Source organism: Carlito syrichta, unplaced genomic scaffold (assembly GCF_000164805.1).
Source record: "Carlito syrichta isolate Samal-C Ts95f unplaced genomic scaffold, Tarsius_syrichta-2.0.1 Scaffold315593, whole genome shotgun sequence".
Classification (NCBI taxonomy): domain Eukaryota; kingdom Metazoa; phylum Chordata; class Mammalia; order Primates; family Tarsiidae; genus Carlito; species Carlito syrichta.
Window position 1 is genome coordinate 660,961 of NW_007259689.1, and position 19,941 is coordinate 680,901.

At 37.3% G+C, this 19,941-nt stretch overlaps 1 protein-coding gene across 1 annotated transcript in view; it reads left to right on the forward strand.

The window, feature by feature from the left end:
* ATP8A1 (ATPase phospholipid transporting 8A1) overlaps window positions 1-19,941 on the forward strand; it is a 221,199-nt gene that overhangs the window by 78,489 nt on the left and 122,769 nt on the right. The window contains exons 17-21 of the mRNA XM_021706448.1: window positions 335-407; window positions 3,191-3,296; window positions 4,544-4,626; window positions 6,334-6,383; window positions 10,653-10,722. Coding sequence (XP_021562123.1) covers window positions 335-407; window positions 3,191-3,296; window positions 4,544-4,626; window positions 6,334-6,383; window positions 10,653-10,722 — 382 coding nt within the window. The remainder of the gene's footprint in view (window positions 1-334; window positions 408-3,190; window positions 3,297-4,543; window positions 4,627-6,333; window positions 6,384-10,652; window positions 10,723-19,941) is intronic.

A 19,941-nucleotide genomic window follows, 5' to 3' on the forward strand; every position in this document is an offset into this window, starting at 1 on the left:
GGAAATTGAAGAAGTCTAATTCCAGATGTCTCAGCAGTTTTTTTATATTAATTTTTTTAAACTTCATGTGGCTATAATATAATTTGACTCAAGAAAAATGTACTATAAAATACTATTTTTCATTACATTGCAAATGTCTATCGCATTTTAGAATGCTCAAATGTATTTTATGATACAGTCTTGAAATCTGTGATGTCTTATGTAGAAATGCAGGCCAAATATTATGTAATTTATTAAGAATTTGGAGGCCCCAAATTTTACTTAAAAAGTAAGTTACAACTAGATCAGTGGGCTTTTATCAATGAAATGCTTATGCTATTTTTTCCTCTTTCAGGCAGAGCTCACAGTTTGGAGATGAAAAAACATTTAGTGATTCATCATTGCTGGAAAATCTTCAAAATAATCATGTAAGCAACATAAAACCACTTTCTTTTCATTAATGAATGAAGACTAATGAGTGTTTCTCACCTGTTTTCCACGTTTACATTTTTGTTTACTTTCATGATCACTTTCATGATTTACTTTCACTCATCATCAAAATTTTATGTTTGAATCCTTTTTACTTGGTCAACATGAGTTCTTGGTTAGAAATTTAGGTTTAATATTATCAATTAATAGTCTATCTTTTCAAAGGGTTTCATTTTGATAATTATAGAACTCTCTAAGAAACAACTCACTGTTAACAATTTTTAAATATCGGTAGAAATCAACAACCTGCTCAATATCATAGGCCAGTACCAAAAACACAATAGAAACCCGAGACATCTGCCACTCAGCGTGAGCATCCTGCTTATAAAGTCACTGACATTCAAATCTATAAGATCAAATTTCAGGGTCTCCTGGAGTTTAATCCTCTGAACTTTTTCTCACAATCGCTTCACGATCAGTATGTCAGAACTTGAACTCGTAATCACCACCCTAAAGCGTGCTTCTTCTCTAGCACAGATGGAGTTACCACCTCTGCCCCTGAGGGGGTCCCTAGCAGCATGTTCATAAGGGTAGTTTTGTTTTTCAAGAGTGCCTTGAACAAAACATTAGCTTCAGGATCAGCCAAACCTAGACCTACTCTACCTCCTGCCTCTGTGCTCTCAGTTTTAGTAAGTCTCACCATCATTTACTGTGGACCACCTACCTTATTACTCTTTTTAAGAACTTGAGGCTTGGCTTTGATACCTCCTTTTTGCTCCATGTCCAGATCTCAAATGAGGCACCGAATCTTTGTCAGTACTGACTTCTAGAGTACAAGGGGAGATGCCAAAAAATAACGGAATTATTTTTTTAGAGGGCGGGCTCCTTGTAGTACAGTCTTTCCCCACTAAGTGTTCTAGGAGCCCATCCACATCAGTGTACCAGCTAGTGTTGTGGTGAGAGGCTTCATTCAACTTCAGTGAATTTTGAGGGGAGATTCTGTCAGCGTGTTTGCCCACTTCATGATGGGCGGTTTAGGAGCACATCTGCCTACACAGCACTAAATGTTTAGCAGTTTTTAGCCAAAAATGGCATGACCCCTGTGCTTCACCCTCCCTGTTCACCTGATCTCACCCTGAGTGGGTTTTTTTATTTGTTTGTTTCCTCGAATGAAAAAAGTCTTCAAAGGGAAACATTTTGCTGATGTGAAGCAGGTGAAACAAAAAACAGAAGCATAAAAGGCATCAAAATTAATGAGTTCAAAAACTGTTCTGAGCAGTGGAAAAAGCATCTTGAAAGGTGCATTGCATCAGACGGAGAGGACCAAGTCTCCTTGGTTCCATTTTTGCTCTTCTCCAATTATTGTTGTACATGACAGCTGGAATCATGCAAGTGGATATCAAGTCCCATCAGATACTGTTTAAACTTGTTCTCGGCCTTCTCTCTTTACTCCAAAGTCACGTGATCCATCCCCTGCCTGTCTTCACCCTCACTTTGAACTCCTTTTCCTTCCTTTCTCTTCCTTCTTTTATTTTCTCAAAAACACCTCATTCTTTCCCTCTTTGGGTCCTTTTCAGTTCTATTCCATTCCTGCTTGATGGAAAACACTCTACTCAATTTTTCATGAGGCTACAACCTCATCAGCTTAAATATTACATTATCTTGAGAACAACCACAGACTCACCCAAGTCATGTCATGCTATTTGCACATTCTCTTATGTAGAGTCCTTATCACACTAGAAATCAACAATGTTGGGTGTATTTATTTGTGTTCTGTCTTCCCTCAAGTCTAAGCTTCACATGGCAGGGACCATGTTTGTTTTGTTGGCTGTTCTGGCCTGAACACATTTTTTTTTTCCCCAAATAGTGTTCTGATTGACCTTTTCAGTCACTTCAATTTATTTTTTTATCTATTGCTCAAGATCATAAGGAAATATTTTCTGGGCCAGGTGTGGTGTCTCACTCCTATAATCCCAGCATTTTGGGAGACCAAGGCAAGATTGCCTGACCCCACGGGTTTGATACTAACCTGGGCAACTTGGTGAGACCTCATCTCTACAGTAAATCAAGAAAAATTGACTGGGCATAGTGGCACACACCTGTAGTTCCAGCTACTTGAAAGGCTGAGGTGGAAGGATTGCCTGAGCCAAGCAGGTCAATGCAGCAGTGGCTGGGAGCATACTACTACACTCCATCCTGGACAACAGAGTGAGACTCCGACTCAATTAAAAGAAATAAATGTTTTTCCTTTATTAATTTGAAGGACATAGGAGTTGCTCCGTCAATTTTTTTTTAATTCAGCAAAACATAAATTAGTTTAAAGTTACCATTTTTGGAGAAAGGGAAGATGAAACATTATAAACAAATCCCTGTCTTTAAGGGATTTAAAGTAATGGAACCACAGTAAGATTACATGTCTAAAATTTAAATCTGATCAGGAAGTATAGCCAGCTAAATGAACGTCTTAGAATTTCTCTCCTGCCTTACAATAACAGGATTCAACCGTATCTGCCTTTTTCACTATATGTACTGTTTCTATCGGATAGCACAAAATTATCTTGTATAAATGTTTAGAAAATGATTGAGAAACTGCAAGAATGAATCATTAGAGATTTTTTAAAAATCTATTTTCTTTATAATAGATGTTGGCTTCTTAGTTGGCTATAATCCACACCACTAATGTGTAACAGCTATATTCTTAATAGACATGCAGTAATATCACTGTGTTTAGTGTCAGAATGTTTAAATGAACAGGACTAAATTCAATGTGTATTTCTCACAGCCAACTGCCCCTATAATATGTGAATTTCTTACGATGATGGCAGTCTGTCACACAGCCGTGCCAGAGCGAGAAGGTGATAAGATTATTTACCAAGCAGCATCTCCAGGTACAAGTGAAGCAATTGTCAAGTATTTTTCTGTGGGAAATTGTTCTGAAGTTTAGCATTGTCTAGGAACAAAATCATCACTATAAGTTGAAAAAATAGGATAGCCAAATTGGGCTTTTTTATATTTAAAAAACTTTGATTTTCTAACGAGATGAAACTTGTCTTTCAGAATTAAACACATATGCAATACAGTATGTAACTTTGTATATGTAATTTTTAGTATATGACATAAGTTATATGGAAATTGAATAACAAAATTCTCACAAGTGAAAAAAGTACTTCTTTATATACACATAGTGATTTTTGCCTTCTTTATAAATAACTAAGAATAACCTGTTAGTCAAACTGTTTTTGCACATAACAGGAAAAAGAAGATCTGCTTGCCAAAAGTAGTGAGCATATATGATTTCAGAACACCAGTTTTGCTTTCCTCTTTTGGAAATCATAATCAGGGAGCTTGTTGTATATTTGGGTGAGGAAAGTTTTTCATATTTGAGTAGATTCCATAAATATGTATTAGCATGGTTATTGATATTAAACATTTAGGTTTAATTTTAGACCTATTCTTAGTGTAAAAATTGAATCATCAATTTGATGAGAAGTGTTAGTAGTTAGTTGTTAGAAGTGTTAGTAAATTGTGTTCTAAGCCAGCATGTGTGACTTGTAGAATGCACCAAATTTCTAAAAAGCTTAAGAATTGTTAATCTCATATTGTTAGGATAGAAACTGTGAATATTTTCTTAATGCCACAGCCTATACTCAGCAATGAAAAAGTTTTCTATAACATGATGAAATTAATAGTATATAGTAATAGTATATAGTAAAATCATCAATTCATATAAAGCTATTTAAATTGAATCCTCAGTTAGTAGGATTAGTTTCTTCATAGTCAACTTTTTTAAAAGGAAAAGGGTAAATCTTAAAGCAGCATTGCACCCTTCACTTTTGAGGTTTTCTAGAAGTTACGCTAGACTGAGGGGTCCTTTTCAATTAAGCTCCTTGGGGATCCATGACTAACAGTGAGTCTTCATATTCAGGAATATGACTCTGGGGTCTATATGTGTCTCTGATATTTCAAATTATTCTCATTTCTTTGGTATTGTTGTAATTTTTAAAGAATAGATTTCAGTAATGGGCCAGAATAAAAAGAACTTTATTTAAACAGAAAATTATATTACATGAATGTATTTTTCTTGTAAATTTTTTTTCAATCATGTGTCTGCTTTTAACCTCTTTCCCTAAAACAGATGAAGGAGCATTGGTTAGAGCAGCTAAGCAGCTGAATTTCGTTTTCACTGGAAGAACACCTGACTCCGTGATTATAGATTCAGTAAGTTATTTATTTGTAGATTCTTTTTAGTCAGAGTAATACATTTCCTTAGCTTCAAATATAAAACAGAACCCAAAGGCTCATCATAACACAGAGGTTTCTCACTCCAGAAGCAACCACTTTCTGTTCTTCTATTTCTATAGGCATTTGTACATCTCATATTTTCAAAAAATATATCATTAATGATATGTGTTTTGACTTCCAATTTTAGACATATCTACTGACTATTCTGTTAAATGAGGATTTCTCTCATTTGAATGGCCGTTTCTTTTTTTCGTATAATAATGACATGGGAAATAATTTGAAAGTAATATAATTCTTTATCCTATTATCATAAAATAATAAATATAATTATATTATAATTTCTATTTAAAGTATTCAAGCCCAATTTTTATAGTGGGAAAAAGACTTGAACAGACATTTCACCAAAAAAAAGATAAATGAATAGCCAACAAGCACCTGAAAAAACATCGTTTGTCTTCAGGGAGATGCAATTAAGGCCACAGTAAGGTTGCATTATGCACTCTCCAGGAAGGCCAAAATTAAAAATATTGACAGTACCAAGTGTTAATGGGAATACAGAGCAAATGGAACAATTACACATTGCTAGTAGATGTGTAAAGTGGCACAAAATCCCTTTGGAAAACTTTATCATTTTCTAATAAAGGTAAACTTATGCCAGACCTAGCAACTGTGCTTGTAGTTACCCAGGAGAAATGAGTATATGTCTGCAAAAAGACTTGTCATGAATGTTCATAGCAGTTTTTATTCATAGAAGCCAAAAGCTGGAAGCAAACCACATGCCTATCATTTAGGAGAACAGATAGACCAATTTCTATGCAGTCCCACAATGGAATGTCTAAGCAGGAGAAAGGAATGTTATTGATTCATCAGCAGCATGGATGAATCTCAGAAACATTGTGTTGAACAACAACAAAAACACCAGACACAAAGCAATGTCTCCTCTTTGATTTCATTTATATGCAAATTAGGCAAAAGTGATTTGTGGTGGTAGAAGTCATAACAGTGGTTGCCCTAGGGCAGGGAGGAGATTGACTGGAAAAGGGTACAAGGGAATTTATTAGTAGCAGGAACGTTCTACCTCTTGATTGGGATGGTGTTTACCTCTGTCAAACGATATATATTCATTGAACTACACATTCAAGGCCCATGCATTTTATTATATATAAATTGTATCTCATTTTAAAATCATTATTTAATGTTTCTTTTATACCTGTACAAGTATTCATAGCTGAACATTGTTGTGTTCAATAATTATTTTCCTTTTTTTAATTTTGTGCTTCCTAACACAAAATTATTTCCTGAAGATAAATTTTCCTGTATTTCCCAAAGAAAAATATCTCTTACTTTTTTTTCATTACTTGTTTTTTTTTTTTTTTCTGTTTGCTGTACTAATTATTCCACATACCTTCTGGCATACTTTTTCTCGATACAGTCACACCAGATCATCTGTTCATTGGCACCTCTTACAACATTCCTTTTGGTTTTCTCCTGTTTGAGACTTTCTATTTCCTGTATCTCAATTAACCTGAAAATTAGTATGTTTTCTTCTATATAGCAAAAGGGAAAATTTGTATTGAGATTCTTTTTTTTTATATATACAATAAACTTTATGACTAGGATTTATTTCTAAGAAACTTAAGGTATTTCCAACTATATTTAATTATGTATTCCTTTTCTTTATAGCTGGGGCAGGAAGAAAGATATGAGTTGCTCAATGTCCTGGAGTTCACCAGGTAAAACATCTGCTCTGTAATTTGTATGGGCAAGATTGATGTATATCCATTGTTTTCATTTTGAGTGATTAGAAAGTATGCTTTGTTTTTGTTTAACTAGATTTGTTTAGACAAAATATTAAAATCTTCAGAACATTCTTAATTGTCATCTGTAGACATATCACAAACAGCTTTCTTTGGAGTGTTGTCATATATGACTCTCAGTGACAGTTTAATTTTTGAAAGTTGATCTCATGGAGGTAAAAAGTAGAATGATAGTTGGGGGAAGGGGTAAAGAAAGGTTGGTATAAACACACAGTTAGAAAACAGGAATACATTCTAATGTTCAATAACAGAGTAGGGTGACTATAGTTAACAACGTATTGTGTATTTCAAAGTAACTAGAAGAGAAGACTTGAAATGTTCCCAGTAAAAATGACAAATATTCGAGGTGATGGATACCCTAAATTGTTATACCTAACAAATTATCACTACGTCCCACAAGTGTGTATAGATACTATGTATCAGTTTAAAAATTCGAAAAGAAAAACATTTTTAGAACATCACTGCCTGATTCACAGGACCAGTACGTAGGGTCTGGGAGTCTTATGGCTAATGATCTGGAAACATAGTTCAAAAGTTAGAGGTGCCAAATCCATGTGACATGTACATGCATCAATGTCGGAAAGCAACCATCCTAATTATATGCTCATTCTAATTGACTTTGGAATCATCCATGTCTCTGTTGCTTATAAGACCAGTTATCATCTAGCAGGAAAGAGCAGAAAGCAAAGCAGTTATCCTACTGACCATGTAGTTTCCCAGCGAAACTATGTTCTTGAGGCAGGAAGGCCTCAGCCATGGGGTCTTTAAAGATCCCATCACCATTAACAGGACACTTTAAAAAATTAAGGCCTTGAGGAAGTAATGTTGTTGTTCAAAGAAACATGTCCACTGTTTTTCTCGAACTTTCTTCCATGCAAGGCAAGCTTGCATATTGCCTTGGAGAGTCATTTCTGCTTCTATGCCAACTTTGGTTGCTGTCTTGATGGGGAGTGACCAAATGCCAGTGGTTAATAACAAAGGAGATGGGGGGACTTTACAACTTATTAAGTAAACTTTTTATTATTAAGTAAACACTTTTCTTGTGTGCTCTGAAAAGCTCAAAGGAAGATGGATAAAAAATTGGACGATTAACTAGAATGGAGTATTTTCAAAGGGATCCCTTGTTTCTTTTCCCATCAAAGTGACTGTTTTTCTTAAGCCTTCTTGTATTATATCTATAGTATATTATAAAGAGCATATTACTTGGCTTTTGAGTGTGTTTTTTTCACACACTTAGAAAGCACGATGCTAGGTGATAAGTACTATGGAGGAAATAAAATTAGGAGTTTCTGTTCTATTAGAATGCGATGATGAGGGTAGGCTTAAGAATGAAAATGAGGAAAGTAAATATGAGGCTATTAAAATAGTCTCCGTGAAAGACGTTAGTGAGTAGACTAAGATTATGGTAGTGAAAATAAAGGGAAGCTGATAGAATTCATAAGACCATCTAAAGGAATGTCAGTGGGACTTAGCGATATATTGGAGGGTGGAAAGGGGAGAGGTTAGGGTCTCTAGCATGAACAACTGGGTGGATCGAGGTACCATTTACACAAATGACAGAAAGAAGAACAGGAATAGATGTGGAGGATGAGGTGTTTGGAATTAAGGCTTTCACTGCCTGTGAGACATACAAATGGAGGTGTCAAGTAGGCAGTTGAATATAAGGACCTGAACCAAAGGAGAAAGCTATGGCTGAAATATCAATTTGGTTGTCATTGGTCTGTAAGTGGTATTTGAATCCATAAAACTGAATGCTCCCTCCTGGAGGTAAAACAAAGTGAGGGAAAATCGGGAGACTGATGACTGAGCCAAGAGTAACTCTGACTTTTAAAGGTTGATTAGAAAAAGAAGAATCAGCAAAAAAGACAATGTTGGTGTTAAAGATGTGGAGGACAAAGAGGGGATGATAACACATAGCCAAGAGAGGAGGGCTTCAAGGAGAGAGTGGTCATCAGAGATGGCCGCAGGGTTAAGTACAACGAAGGTTGAAATGTATTTGTTTTTGAACGTAGCCATTCGTTGGAATGGTAAAGAGATGTGAGATGGAAAAGGCTGGGAATGAAGGGAGCAGGTGAGTGAAGATGTGTGTTTGGCGATGGTTTAGAAAAGTTAGCCTGTGAAAGAGTCGAAAGAGGAGGTGATTCGGCCAAGGGGGCCTTGGTTGGGGTGAGCTCTGTGGGAAAGAGAACACAGTATGTTTAAATACTAATGTGCAGGGTCCTTACTGAAGAAGGAGATGAGAGATCAGCGTAACCTTTGGAGGGAAGTTACTGAGGAAGTGGGTTGAGAGAAGGTTCACAGACATGTGGAAGGAAGGCCTCTGAAAGGAAGACAAGAATTCCTCCATCTTATTCAGAAAGAAGATGGAGGGAATGGCGGGCACATAGAGCAGTGTGTAGGTTCCAACGGCAGAAAGAAAATGACTTTCATGTCTGAGGTTTTCATCAAGGTGAATTGCAAGAACCCAAAGGGTCTGGGGTGAGGAGGGAGCCTGGGAGACTTGGAGAAAGGAAAAGGCATGCTGTAGCCCTAAACAGGGTGAGAGAACAAGCTTGTTAGAGAGGCGGGATGGATTGCCAGGCAGATAAGAGCACCTGGTTGGTGTTGGATATCACGTATTCACACATCTCCATGTCTGGGTAACTTTTCTGCTGCAATATCCACTTACTTTGAGGTACCACAGAAGATAGTTCCCATTTGTCCAGTATTTGGAGATTCCACCAGGAGAAAAGAGCAAGGGAGCTGCTGACTTTGGAATCATGTTGTCAAAGCTGGATTAAGAGAGGCATGAGTCAAGAAGGGTTGGGATGGAATTTATTAGTGTCATGACAAGGGACACCCAATGAAATGTCTTCCTGAAGTACAGGGATATGGAACCTGGGAGAGTAATGCTAAGGGGATTATGGATGGGCAAAGAGGGAACTTAAATATTTCTAGATACCTTCGAAGTAGACTTCTGACTGTGTGCTATGATATTATCACTGACCGCTATTGTATATTGAACTCATCTCTGATTTTTAGCAGCAGAACAGTGTAAGATAAAGCAAATAGATACAGACATTTTTTTTTGCCCTCAGTTATGAAGAGGATGCTTATACGCTCATGGGTGCAAATGAGTCCAACCCTATGTAATGTAATGCTGTCCCAGTTTCTTCTGTTCAGTGTCATTTGTTCTTTTTACTGATGCACTGAAAGAGGGTATACATTTGACTAACAGTTTCTATTGAACTGTTAATATCACCAACACAGTGTTAAAACATCTGCATTCCCTGGCTTAACTTTGTGAGGGTAAATTAAGTTTTTTGCATGATGCCAGTGGCTTGCTAGTAATCATTGAAAAACAATGGTTGTGAGTGTTTAAGTTGTTTTTGTTGTTGTTGTTCGCTTGTTTGTTTTTGTTTGTTAGTTTTTTGAGTCAGAGTCTCACTCTGTTGCCCAGGCTGGAATGCAGTGGCACAATCATGGCTCACTGCAGCCTTGAATTTGGGGGCTCAGACAATCTTTGTGCCTCAGCCTCCCAAGCAGCCAGGAATACAAGTGTGCACCATCACGCCTGACTAATTTTTTAAAATTTTTGTAGAGATGAAGTCTCACTATGTTGCCCAGGCTAGTCTCAAACTACTAGTCTCAAGCAATCGTCCCACCTCAGCCTCCCAAAGTGCTTTGTTTACAGGCATGAGCCACTGTGCCCAGTCTAAGTTGTTTTTTAAAGTGCTAGTATTTGCTTTTATGTGTAGTTGGGTATCACCAGTTATCATTGCTGTTTTTAATAAATATTTATTTTTATTATTGATTGTCATTTCTGTTTTTAATTTTAAAAAACCATAACATACAATTCATCTTTTCAGATACCAGCTTAAATATTTTTTTCAAATATGAAAACATTGAACCAGGACTCTTTCCTACTCCAGTGGGTTTTAACTCTTGCAGATTTCTAGGGAACTATTTTGTAAATTACTCCGCCAGGGCAGTAGATGGTACCCTGGTGCCTTAAAAGCATAATGTAACTTTCAGAGGTACCTAACTGTACACCCAGAGGATATTTTGTATATGTGGACAGGTGGGACTCATAGTTTTGTGAAATTTATTTTTTCATAGTGAGCATTAAAATATGTGAGGCATGACAAGCATAGATATGCATATGCTTCGTATGATGACACATTATGGAAAACCTCTTTCTTTCAGCGCTAGAAAAAGAATGTCAGTGATTGTTCGCACTCCATCCGGGAAGTTACGACTCTACTGCAAAGGAGCTGTAAGTTTTTATTTTTGTCTTTTACAGTTGTGATTTATGATGGTTTATAATGTATATATTAGGCATTCTGCTATGGAAATGTAACACAGATGTTTAACACAAAGTTGCTGACACCCACTTTTGTCGGTGTTTTATAGTAATAGTGATCAGCCTCTTCTGGTGAAATGTGGAATACCTTCTGAGTAAGTCTGGTGCTTTGAAATAGTTTGGCCTGGATTATTTTTCTTTTTAATTCGGTTATTATATATAATAGTTGAGGCTTATATAAACTATATCAGGAGACATTTAAATATAGAAAGTATTTTTAAATTGTACTAGAATTTAGTGATCCATTCTAGTTTGAATCTAATTCTTTAAAGACCATAGAAATGGGAGGGGAAATTGGATTGCAGTCACTGTTATCATTTTCTCATGTGGTGATTACTGTTTGTCTTGTATTGTTTTAGTTATAGCAGAATTTCTGACTATTGCTTGACTTTGGTATACTGACAGAAGTAGTAATATGTCATTCTAACTAAATTTCCCCGGTTAAAATATGTTTGCACTCGTGGAAAAAAGAGAAATCTACTGACTGGGGCCTTTTTTGTTGTTGTTATTGAGATCAGTCAGTATTTTTCTTTTGAATTGCCTTATCCAGATATCTAATCTATAGACTTCCCTACTTGGAACTTTCCAGTGTTAAATAGAATCAACGACTTTGCTTTATCCCATGGAAACTTGGAAACTGAACTTAAGAAGCCCAAACCTATTATTTAAATGCTGTTTGAGAATGTTAAATGCCTTGATTTTAAGGCAATGAAATACAATTTTTGAGTACTCTGCTTTAAAGTATTCTGTTAGAATTATTTTGTGATGTCTCATGAATTTAGAATTCTTTTGGTTTTGTACTTTCGTTGATTCAAACATATCTCTTAGATTTGTCTGAGCTTAAGACTAGTCAGGGTGGTATTTCTATAAAGAGAAGAGCAGGAGGATACAATATTTCGTGTAAAGGTCTTCCACATCCCAAAGGTAACATTCAGTGATGAGAGAATAAAAAGAACCTTTTAAACTTCCCGCAGTAAAGGGTTGATATATGCCCAAATCACATTCTTTCTTTTATTGTTTTGAATAGTCTTCTACCTAAAAACTTTGTTTGGAAAGTTAGAGCATTGAATAAAAAACAAAAACATTGGACTTCCTATTTATTTACTTACTTATTTTGAGTTGGCATCTTACTCTGTTACCCAGGCTGGAGTGCACTGGCACAATCATGGCTCACTGTAGCCTTAACCTCCTGAACTCAGGTGATCCTTCCGTCTCAGCCTCCTGAACAGCTGGGTCTACAGGCATGTGCCACCACGCCCAGCTAATTTTTCAATTTTTTGCAGAGACGCGATTTTGTTATATTGCCCAGTCTGCTCCTGAACTCCTGGGCTCAAGCAGTCCTCCCACTTCGACCTCCCAAAGTGCTGGGATTATTGGCATGAGCCACTGTACCCAGCAGACATACCATTTTAATAATCACAGAGATAGTTTGCATACGTTTTTACGGTTGTTCTGGAAAAAAGTCTTTAATGTATTTAATATAGACCTTATCTTTTAGAGCAATATCAGGTTTACAGCAAACTTCAGCGGAAGGTGCAGTGTCCTCTGCTGTCACACACCACAACCTCCCCCATCATTCACATCCCCCTCCAGAGTGACACATTTGATACAGTTGCTAAGTCCACATTGACACACCCTAGTTGCCTGAATTCCAGACTTTCCATGAGGGTTCATTCTTGGTGTCCATTCTGTGGGTTTAGATGCATGTATGATGACATGTATCCACCATTATAGAACCATACAGAGTATATTAATTGCTCTACAAGTCCCATGTGCTCCTTCTATCCATTGGTCTCTCCCCAAACCCCGGCAAGCACGGATCCTTTCCTTTTATGTATATCATATTTTCATTATTCATTCACCTGTTGATGAACACTTAGGTTGATTCTGTATCTTTGCTATTGTGAATCGTGCTGCAGTAAACGTGAGTGTGGGTAGCACTTAGATATACTGGTTTCTTTTCCTTTGGGTAGAGTTCCAGTAGTGGGATTGCTGGATTAAATGGTAATTCTATTTTTAGTTTTTTTGAAAAATCTTCATAATGTTTTCCACAGTGCTGTACTAGTTTACATTCCCACCAACACTGTGTGAATTCTCTTTTCTCCACATCCTCATTACCATCAGTTTTTTTGGGGTTTTTTGTTGTGTACGTTTATTTTAATAATAACCATTCTGCCTGGGGTGAGATGATACCTCATTGTGATTTTGATTTGCATTTCTTTGATGATGAGTGATACTGAGCATTTTTTCATATACCTGTTGGCTATTTGTATGACTTCTTTTGAGAGAAATGTCTATTCGTACCCTTTGCTTACTTTTTAATGGAATATTATTTGTTTTTTTGCTGTTGAGTTGAGTTCCTTGTATATTCTGGATATTATTCCCCTGTTGGATGAATAGTTTGCAGATATTTGCTCTTGTTCAATAGGTGGCTCCTAACTTTGCTGATTGTTCCCCTTGCTGTGCAGAAGCTTTTTAGTTCAATAAAGTCCCATTCATCTGTTTTTGTTTTTGTTGTCTGTGCTTTTGAGGTACTAGTCATAAGCTTTTTGTTTTTGTTTTTGTTTTTTGCCTATACCAGTCTCCAGAAGAGTTTTCCCTAGTATTTGTATAGTTTTGGCTCTTACATTTAAATCCTTAATCCATTTTGAGTTGATTTTTACATATGATGAGATGTAGGGGTCCAGCTTCATTCATCTGTATTTGACCATTCAATTTGTCCAGCACCTTTTATTAGAAGAGAGTGTCCTTTTCCCAATGTAAGTTCTTGTTAGCTTTGTCAAAGATTAGCTAACTAAATATGTGGATTTATTTCTGGATTCTCTATTCTATTCCATTGACCTGTGTGTGTTTTTATAACAATATCATGCTGTTTTGGTTACTACAGCTTTGTAATATATTTTGAAGTCAGATCAGTTTTGTTCTTTTTGCTCAGGATAACTTTGGCTATTTGGGCTCTCTTTTGGTCCTATATGAATTTTAGTATTTTTTCTAGTTCTTTGAAGAATAACACTGATATTTTGATAGGAAAAGTTGAATCCATAGATTGCTTTGTAGACTACTAATTACTTCAATCCATGAACATGGGATAATTTTCCATTTGTTTGTTTCATCTTTAATTTTTTTCATCAGTGTTTTACAGATTTTCTTTTAGAGATCTTTCACCTCCCTGGCTGAATTTATTCCTAGATATTTTGTGAGGGTCTACTGTAAATGGATTGCCTTTTTGATTTCTTTCTCAGCTAGGTTATTATTGGTGCATAGAAATACTACTGATTTTTGTACGTTAATATTATATGCTGCAACTTTACTGAATGTATTTGTCAAAATCTACGAGTTTTTTGGTAGTGTCTTTAAGGTTTTCCTAGACATAGAGCATATTATCAGCAAAGAGCGACAATTTGACTTCCTCTTTTCTGATTCAGATGCCATTTATCTCCTTCTCTTGCTTGATTGCTCTGGCTAGCACTTCCAGTACTGTGTTGAACAGGAGTGGTAAGAGTGGGCATCTGTGTCTTGGTCCAGTTTGTAGAGGAAAGGCTTTCAGCTTTTTCCCATTCAGTGTGATGTTAGTTGTAGCTTAGTCATATATGGCCTTTATGATTTTGAGATAAGTTCCTCCTATGCCTTATGAGAGTCTTATCATGTTTTTTCTTTATATAATACAGTTTTATTTACTTTAGTCCACATATTGTACATCAGATCGTCACATTATCTGCTATTTTGTATTCTTTGACTTATATCTCCCCATTTATTCTCCCCTGACCCTACCCTGCCCATGGTAACTACTGTTTCATTCTCTATCTCTGTATACTTGACCTCTTTTTAACAATTTTCCACATGAGTGAGATCATGCAATGTTTTTTCTTTCTGTGTTTGGCTTATCATTTAACGTCCTCCAGATCTGAGTATGCTGTGGCAAATTGCAGGAGCTCTTTCTTTTTCAAGGCTGAATTTTAGTCCATTGTGTATGTATACTAAGTTTTCTTAGTCCGTTCATCCATCAGTGGACATTAGGTATTTCCATGTCTCGCTGTGTGAATAATGCTGCAATAAACATAGGAGTGCAGATTTCTTTATGACATGGGGATTTCATCTCCTTTAGGCATGTATCCAGAAAAAGGATTGCTGGGTCACATGAGAGTTATATTTTTAATTTCTTTAGGAACCCCATAGCGTTTTCCATAATGGCTGCGCCAATCTGCAGTCCCACCAGCAGTGTGGAAAGGTTTCTTTGTTGCCACACCATTGACATTTGTCATCTCTTTTTGGTAATCAGCATCCTTACCTCATAGGTAATAAGCGATACCTTTTCATATATCCGGTTGCCATTTTTATGTTTTCTTGGAAAAAATGTCTGTTCGGGTCCTTTGCCTTTGTAGACCAGAAAAGAACTTTTGAGAACTACTTATAGCTTGTCAGAGAATCACTGAAGATGAGACTGGGAAGTTGGATGTAGGTTAGGTCATTTCTGTTTTCATGCTCAAGAGCTTGTACTTTTTTCCTGATTATGCTGATGCTGTTTGGGAAGATAGTTTAAGGCTAACAAGAGAGCTGCCAGTTGAGACCATAGACAACAGTGCAGGTGAGAATCAGTCAGGATCCAAAAAAAGTCAGTTGCAGAGAAGACTGAGAGGAGAAAGATATAGGACTTCCTCATGAACTGCACATGGGCCGTGAGGGAAAAGATGGCCTAGGATTATTGTTAGATGGCTTCTTGGCTGACTGAGCAGACTAAGTGATACCACTTAGCAAGAGAGGTTGGGAGCTTCCCCGACTGTGAGGCAGAGCAGTCCGGATTTTGAGGAGGAAGACCCTGGGGTGCAGATACAGATTTACAAGTTAGTAAGTGTAATTGGAGACTAAAAGCAGAGAATTGGTGAGATCTCACATGACAAAACTATGACATGAAAAGAGAGAAGAACTAGAAGTGAAAAGTGGAAGAACCAGAAAAGGAGATGGAAATCTGGAGGCAAATACGGGGAGCCTATTTATTCCTTGGTAGAGCGAATAAGCAACAGTGACAGGTACAACAGAAAACCTAAGTAATAAGGATCCCTTAGGAAGTCATTGGTAAACCAGGCACAGTGGCTCATGCCTGTGATCCCAATAACTCAGTAGGCTGACGTGGGAGGATTACTTGAGGCCAGAAATTTGAGACTAGCCTGGGCAACACTGCAAGACCCTACTCTGAAGAATGCGTTTGGTGTGGCAGCATGTGCATACAGTAGAAAGAGAGAAAGAAAGAAAGAGAGAGAAAGAAGGAAGGAAAGGAAGGAAGGAAGGAAGGAAGGAAGAGAGAGAGAGAGAGAGAGAGAGAGAGAGAGAAAGAAAGAAAGTCAGTCAGTCATCACTGGTAATGCTTTGATACATCTCCCCTGTTCCAAAATTATGACAATGATGAATATGGCTAGCGAAAAGAGAAAGATAAAAAAAAAGATAAAACCAGACTCAAAAACAAGATGAATACCTTTGTAGACCAAAATACTAATATAAAAACAAAGTGATTGATTGAAGTAATGTCAAGCTGGATGAAGTGGGCGTCTGAGGTTCTGGGTTCAGAATTAAGTAGCAGTGACTGGATTGTGGCCTCTGTGGAACAATGGGGGCAATTAATACTTTATGTAAAATGAAGATGGGAGCCAAAGACAGTGGTGAGCTCCCCAGCCATGAGGAAAAGTGCATGCTGACCTCCAAGGACCTGGGGAGACACAAATCATGAACACAACCACTGGATTGCATTGCGTGGAAGAACCAGAGAGCAGGAGCCAAGCTTGGCACAAGGAAATCTCATGCCAAGGGAGATGAGCAATGTCAGTATCACAAAAAATGTAGGGAGAGAATCTCTAATCCAAAGGCTTTATTTGGAAAAATGCAAAAAAGCACAGTTGCAATCTGGGACCCGTGCACAGACTAGGGTGGCCTGAAGTTGTTTTGAGGGAAAGTCTGTTGGCCCTAGGGGCATCAGAGATGATAAGCTGTGCTCAGTGAGTGGCAGCAGTTACCAGGTGAGGTTTATCATCTAAAAGTCACTGTAGCCTGTTTCACTGGACTGGGTTCACAAGACAGTATGTCAGACAAGCATTTTGTATAAACAGCGAGTCCTTGTGTGACTCATGTAGTGAGCTGCGGTTGGGAAAAATGCCTTGTGATAGTTCCTCTTAACCAGCAAATCGTGCATGAGAGCCCTCCTTTTCCAGTTCCTTTTTGCCAGGGCTTGACACAAGTGACTCCATTTTGAATTACACACCTTTCACAGCAACATAGACAACAGGAGCATGAATTCACTCCAGATTATATCACTTGGACACAATCTGACAAGGGTTGCTTAGAGCTCAGCATTATCAATAAAGAAATTCCAGTTTCTTTTTTCTTCTTCTCTATTTTTAATCTACAAGAAATGAGGAAGGAAAATGGGAATACATGTAAGGTAAATTAAAAATCATAATTTTTTTTAATCAGTAAGTGGAATAAACTGTAGACACAGTTGAAGGGTTGGAAGTAGAATTAGTGAACTGAAAGATAGTACTGAAAAGTCCATCTAGCATGCAGCACAAAGAGATAACTGTGACTCTGTGTATGTTTATGGATGGCTTACTTTTCCTGTTTTTTTAAGATTTTCTGCAGTGAAGATGTCTTGCTTTGTTAATTGTTAAGTGAAAAAAGTTTGCAATATATGACTTATGTCTGTAATGGAAGCCAACTTAGGAAAAGTTACATTTGCACAAATAAAAAATTAATTTATTCAAGAAAGCAAGACTCCTACTTCAAAATGTATATTACAGAGAAGACATTAGAAACTTGACTAATAAACATAATGCTTTAAGGACCTTAAAGGAACTGAAAATTTTAAATTAAGTGTCCCTTTAATAAAATCTGTGCCATATCCCAAAAAAAGGCCACATTTGAAATTTGATAGTTTTGACAATTCACCACTATGTCAGAGATAAAGTACAGTTAATTCTAGGGTATATATAAACACAGAAAATGTTTGTCTGTATTTAAATCTGGGTGTGTGTCATGTCCCTGGCAAATGTTCCGGTTCAAAAGATCCCAAGTTTCATGCAGCAGGTCAGCCTCATCACATTGTTTAACCTGACAGCAAGATCATATTCCTTCATGGTAACTGACTAATTGAAAGCAAGAGTATCTACATAATTTCAGTATAAATTGCAGTGCTTTAAGTAATTATGTGAGACCTCTTCTTTACTTGGCAATGAGGTATCATGTAGTATTCCATACAGGTGAAATTTCAGGATCGCTAAGGATTGCATCAAGTGTTTTATTCATTTAACAAATATTTTTAACACTTACTTACGCTTATGTTCACTCTAAGGGATGACAGAGCAGTGTTTGAACTTCAATCTAAAAGATAAATAGGAAAACGAACACTTTATTAATGAAAATTCACCAAAGATGAATTATTGATCATGAGTTTAACTTTCCTGGCAGCCCAAGGCTGTTTAGGTAGTGGCAGCAGTTTAACTGTACCATACTGCTCCATTCATCCCTTCACCACGATGTTATCCTTTTACCCTTTGAGGGTTGGGATACCAGGTAACTAAGTTCAATGAGGAGGTTCCATAAACATAGACTCAAGTAGGTCCTAAGGCTAACTCTAGGACTTGTACATGGTTTAAGGACTGTGAAGAAACCTCCTCAGGTCCCTCACAATGTAGTACCAAGTACTTGATGTATCCTCTGGATGGAGCAGTGTTACTAGAGGTGAACAAGTATCCACAGGTGTTCATTTTTCACATGTAAGCCTGGCCAGCCAATTGTGGTTGTCATTTTAAAATATACTATACATCTAATGCAGAAGGCCGCCTTCTCTCCCTGCATTCTGTCCTCTGCTTTTCTCAACACTATAAAGAAGGCATAAGATTAGTTTATCCTATTCTAAGCTTCAGTGTCTTCTACTAGAATGTTAGGGTGCACTGCAGAGTATAATCTTTCTAACCTTATTATCACCTTTGTTTTTATAATTTTGGTTTTAAAAAGACCTTCTTCATCGTAAAATGGCCTGTGTTAATTTTGTTGAAAATGTTTATAAGCGTCTGAAAAAAGTCAAGTTTATAATATTTTTCATTCTCAGGAAGGAGCCATGAGGGGAAATTATCATTTCCTTTTGCTTGCCCCCCTTTCACATTCTGCCACTGGAAAATGAAAAGAAATTCGTAATTGGGGCCTGGAATATTCCAGCTGTTCTGAGGTCACTAGGTTCTGTTTCTCCCAAGGGCTCTAAATCATACTCCATTAGTTGGCCTTCAAATCTCAGCCCTGAGAGTGGAGACCCCAAAATGGGTAATACCACTGAGAAAGTAATTGCAGGTAAATGATTTATTTTTTCCTGGTCTAATAAAACCATGATGGCTGAATACTAAAATTCCTCAAGCATTAACCAAAGCCGGATAATAACTGAAGGAATAATAGGCAACTTATAAAGGAGCAAAAACCAGAGACACATAAGTGGTGCATAAAACTAAATCTGGAAAGGACTTTAGAGATAATTCAGTCACTGAACTTTACAGATTTAGTAAACTTGTGTCTTAAAGCTAAAGTAATATAATCAGAAATATTCAGCTATTTAAGGCAATTTGAGCTTTGTTCAAGGCTCTCCCTGCTATACCCACCGGTCTTCTCAATGGATTTAGTTCTGTGTTTCCTGATGTTTGTTCTTCTGTGAGCGCCAGTCCCATAAACATGCTGACCCCTAAAAAGTTCTGTGGTCCACATACCATGCAGCCCTCTTCAAGATCTTTTCAAGGTCCCGAGGTGTATTGCAGCAGGACAAGCTCTCTAGCTTTGCTCATCCCGTTGTTTCCCAAACTTTTGTGAGTTCTGGACTCTTCTACCGTGGAGCACCTTTGAGCTAAGTGTTTAGCAGTGTTCTGCAAAACCTCTTAGGATGGGGTGGGGAGATTTTCAGCATGTGGAAGGTAAGTGAGGTATAGATAAACACTGGAGTCACTAGTGATTTATTCAGAAAGAGGACATTTCAGGCTAGAACTGTCTCTCTCTCTCTCTCTTCCCCCCCCATCTCTCCCCTCCCTCTCTCCCTCCCTCTCTCCCTCTCTCTCTCTCCCTCTCTGTCTCTTCCTCTCTCTCCCCCTCTCTCCCTCTCTCCTCCTG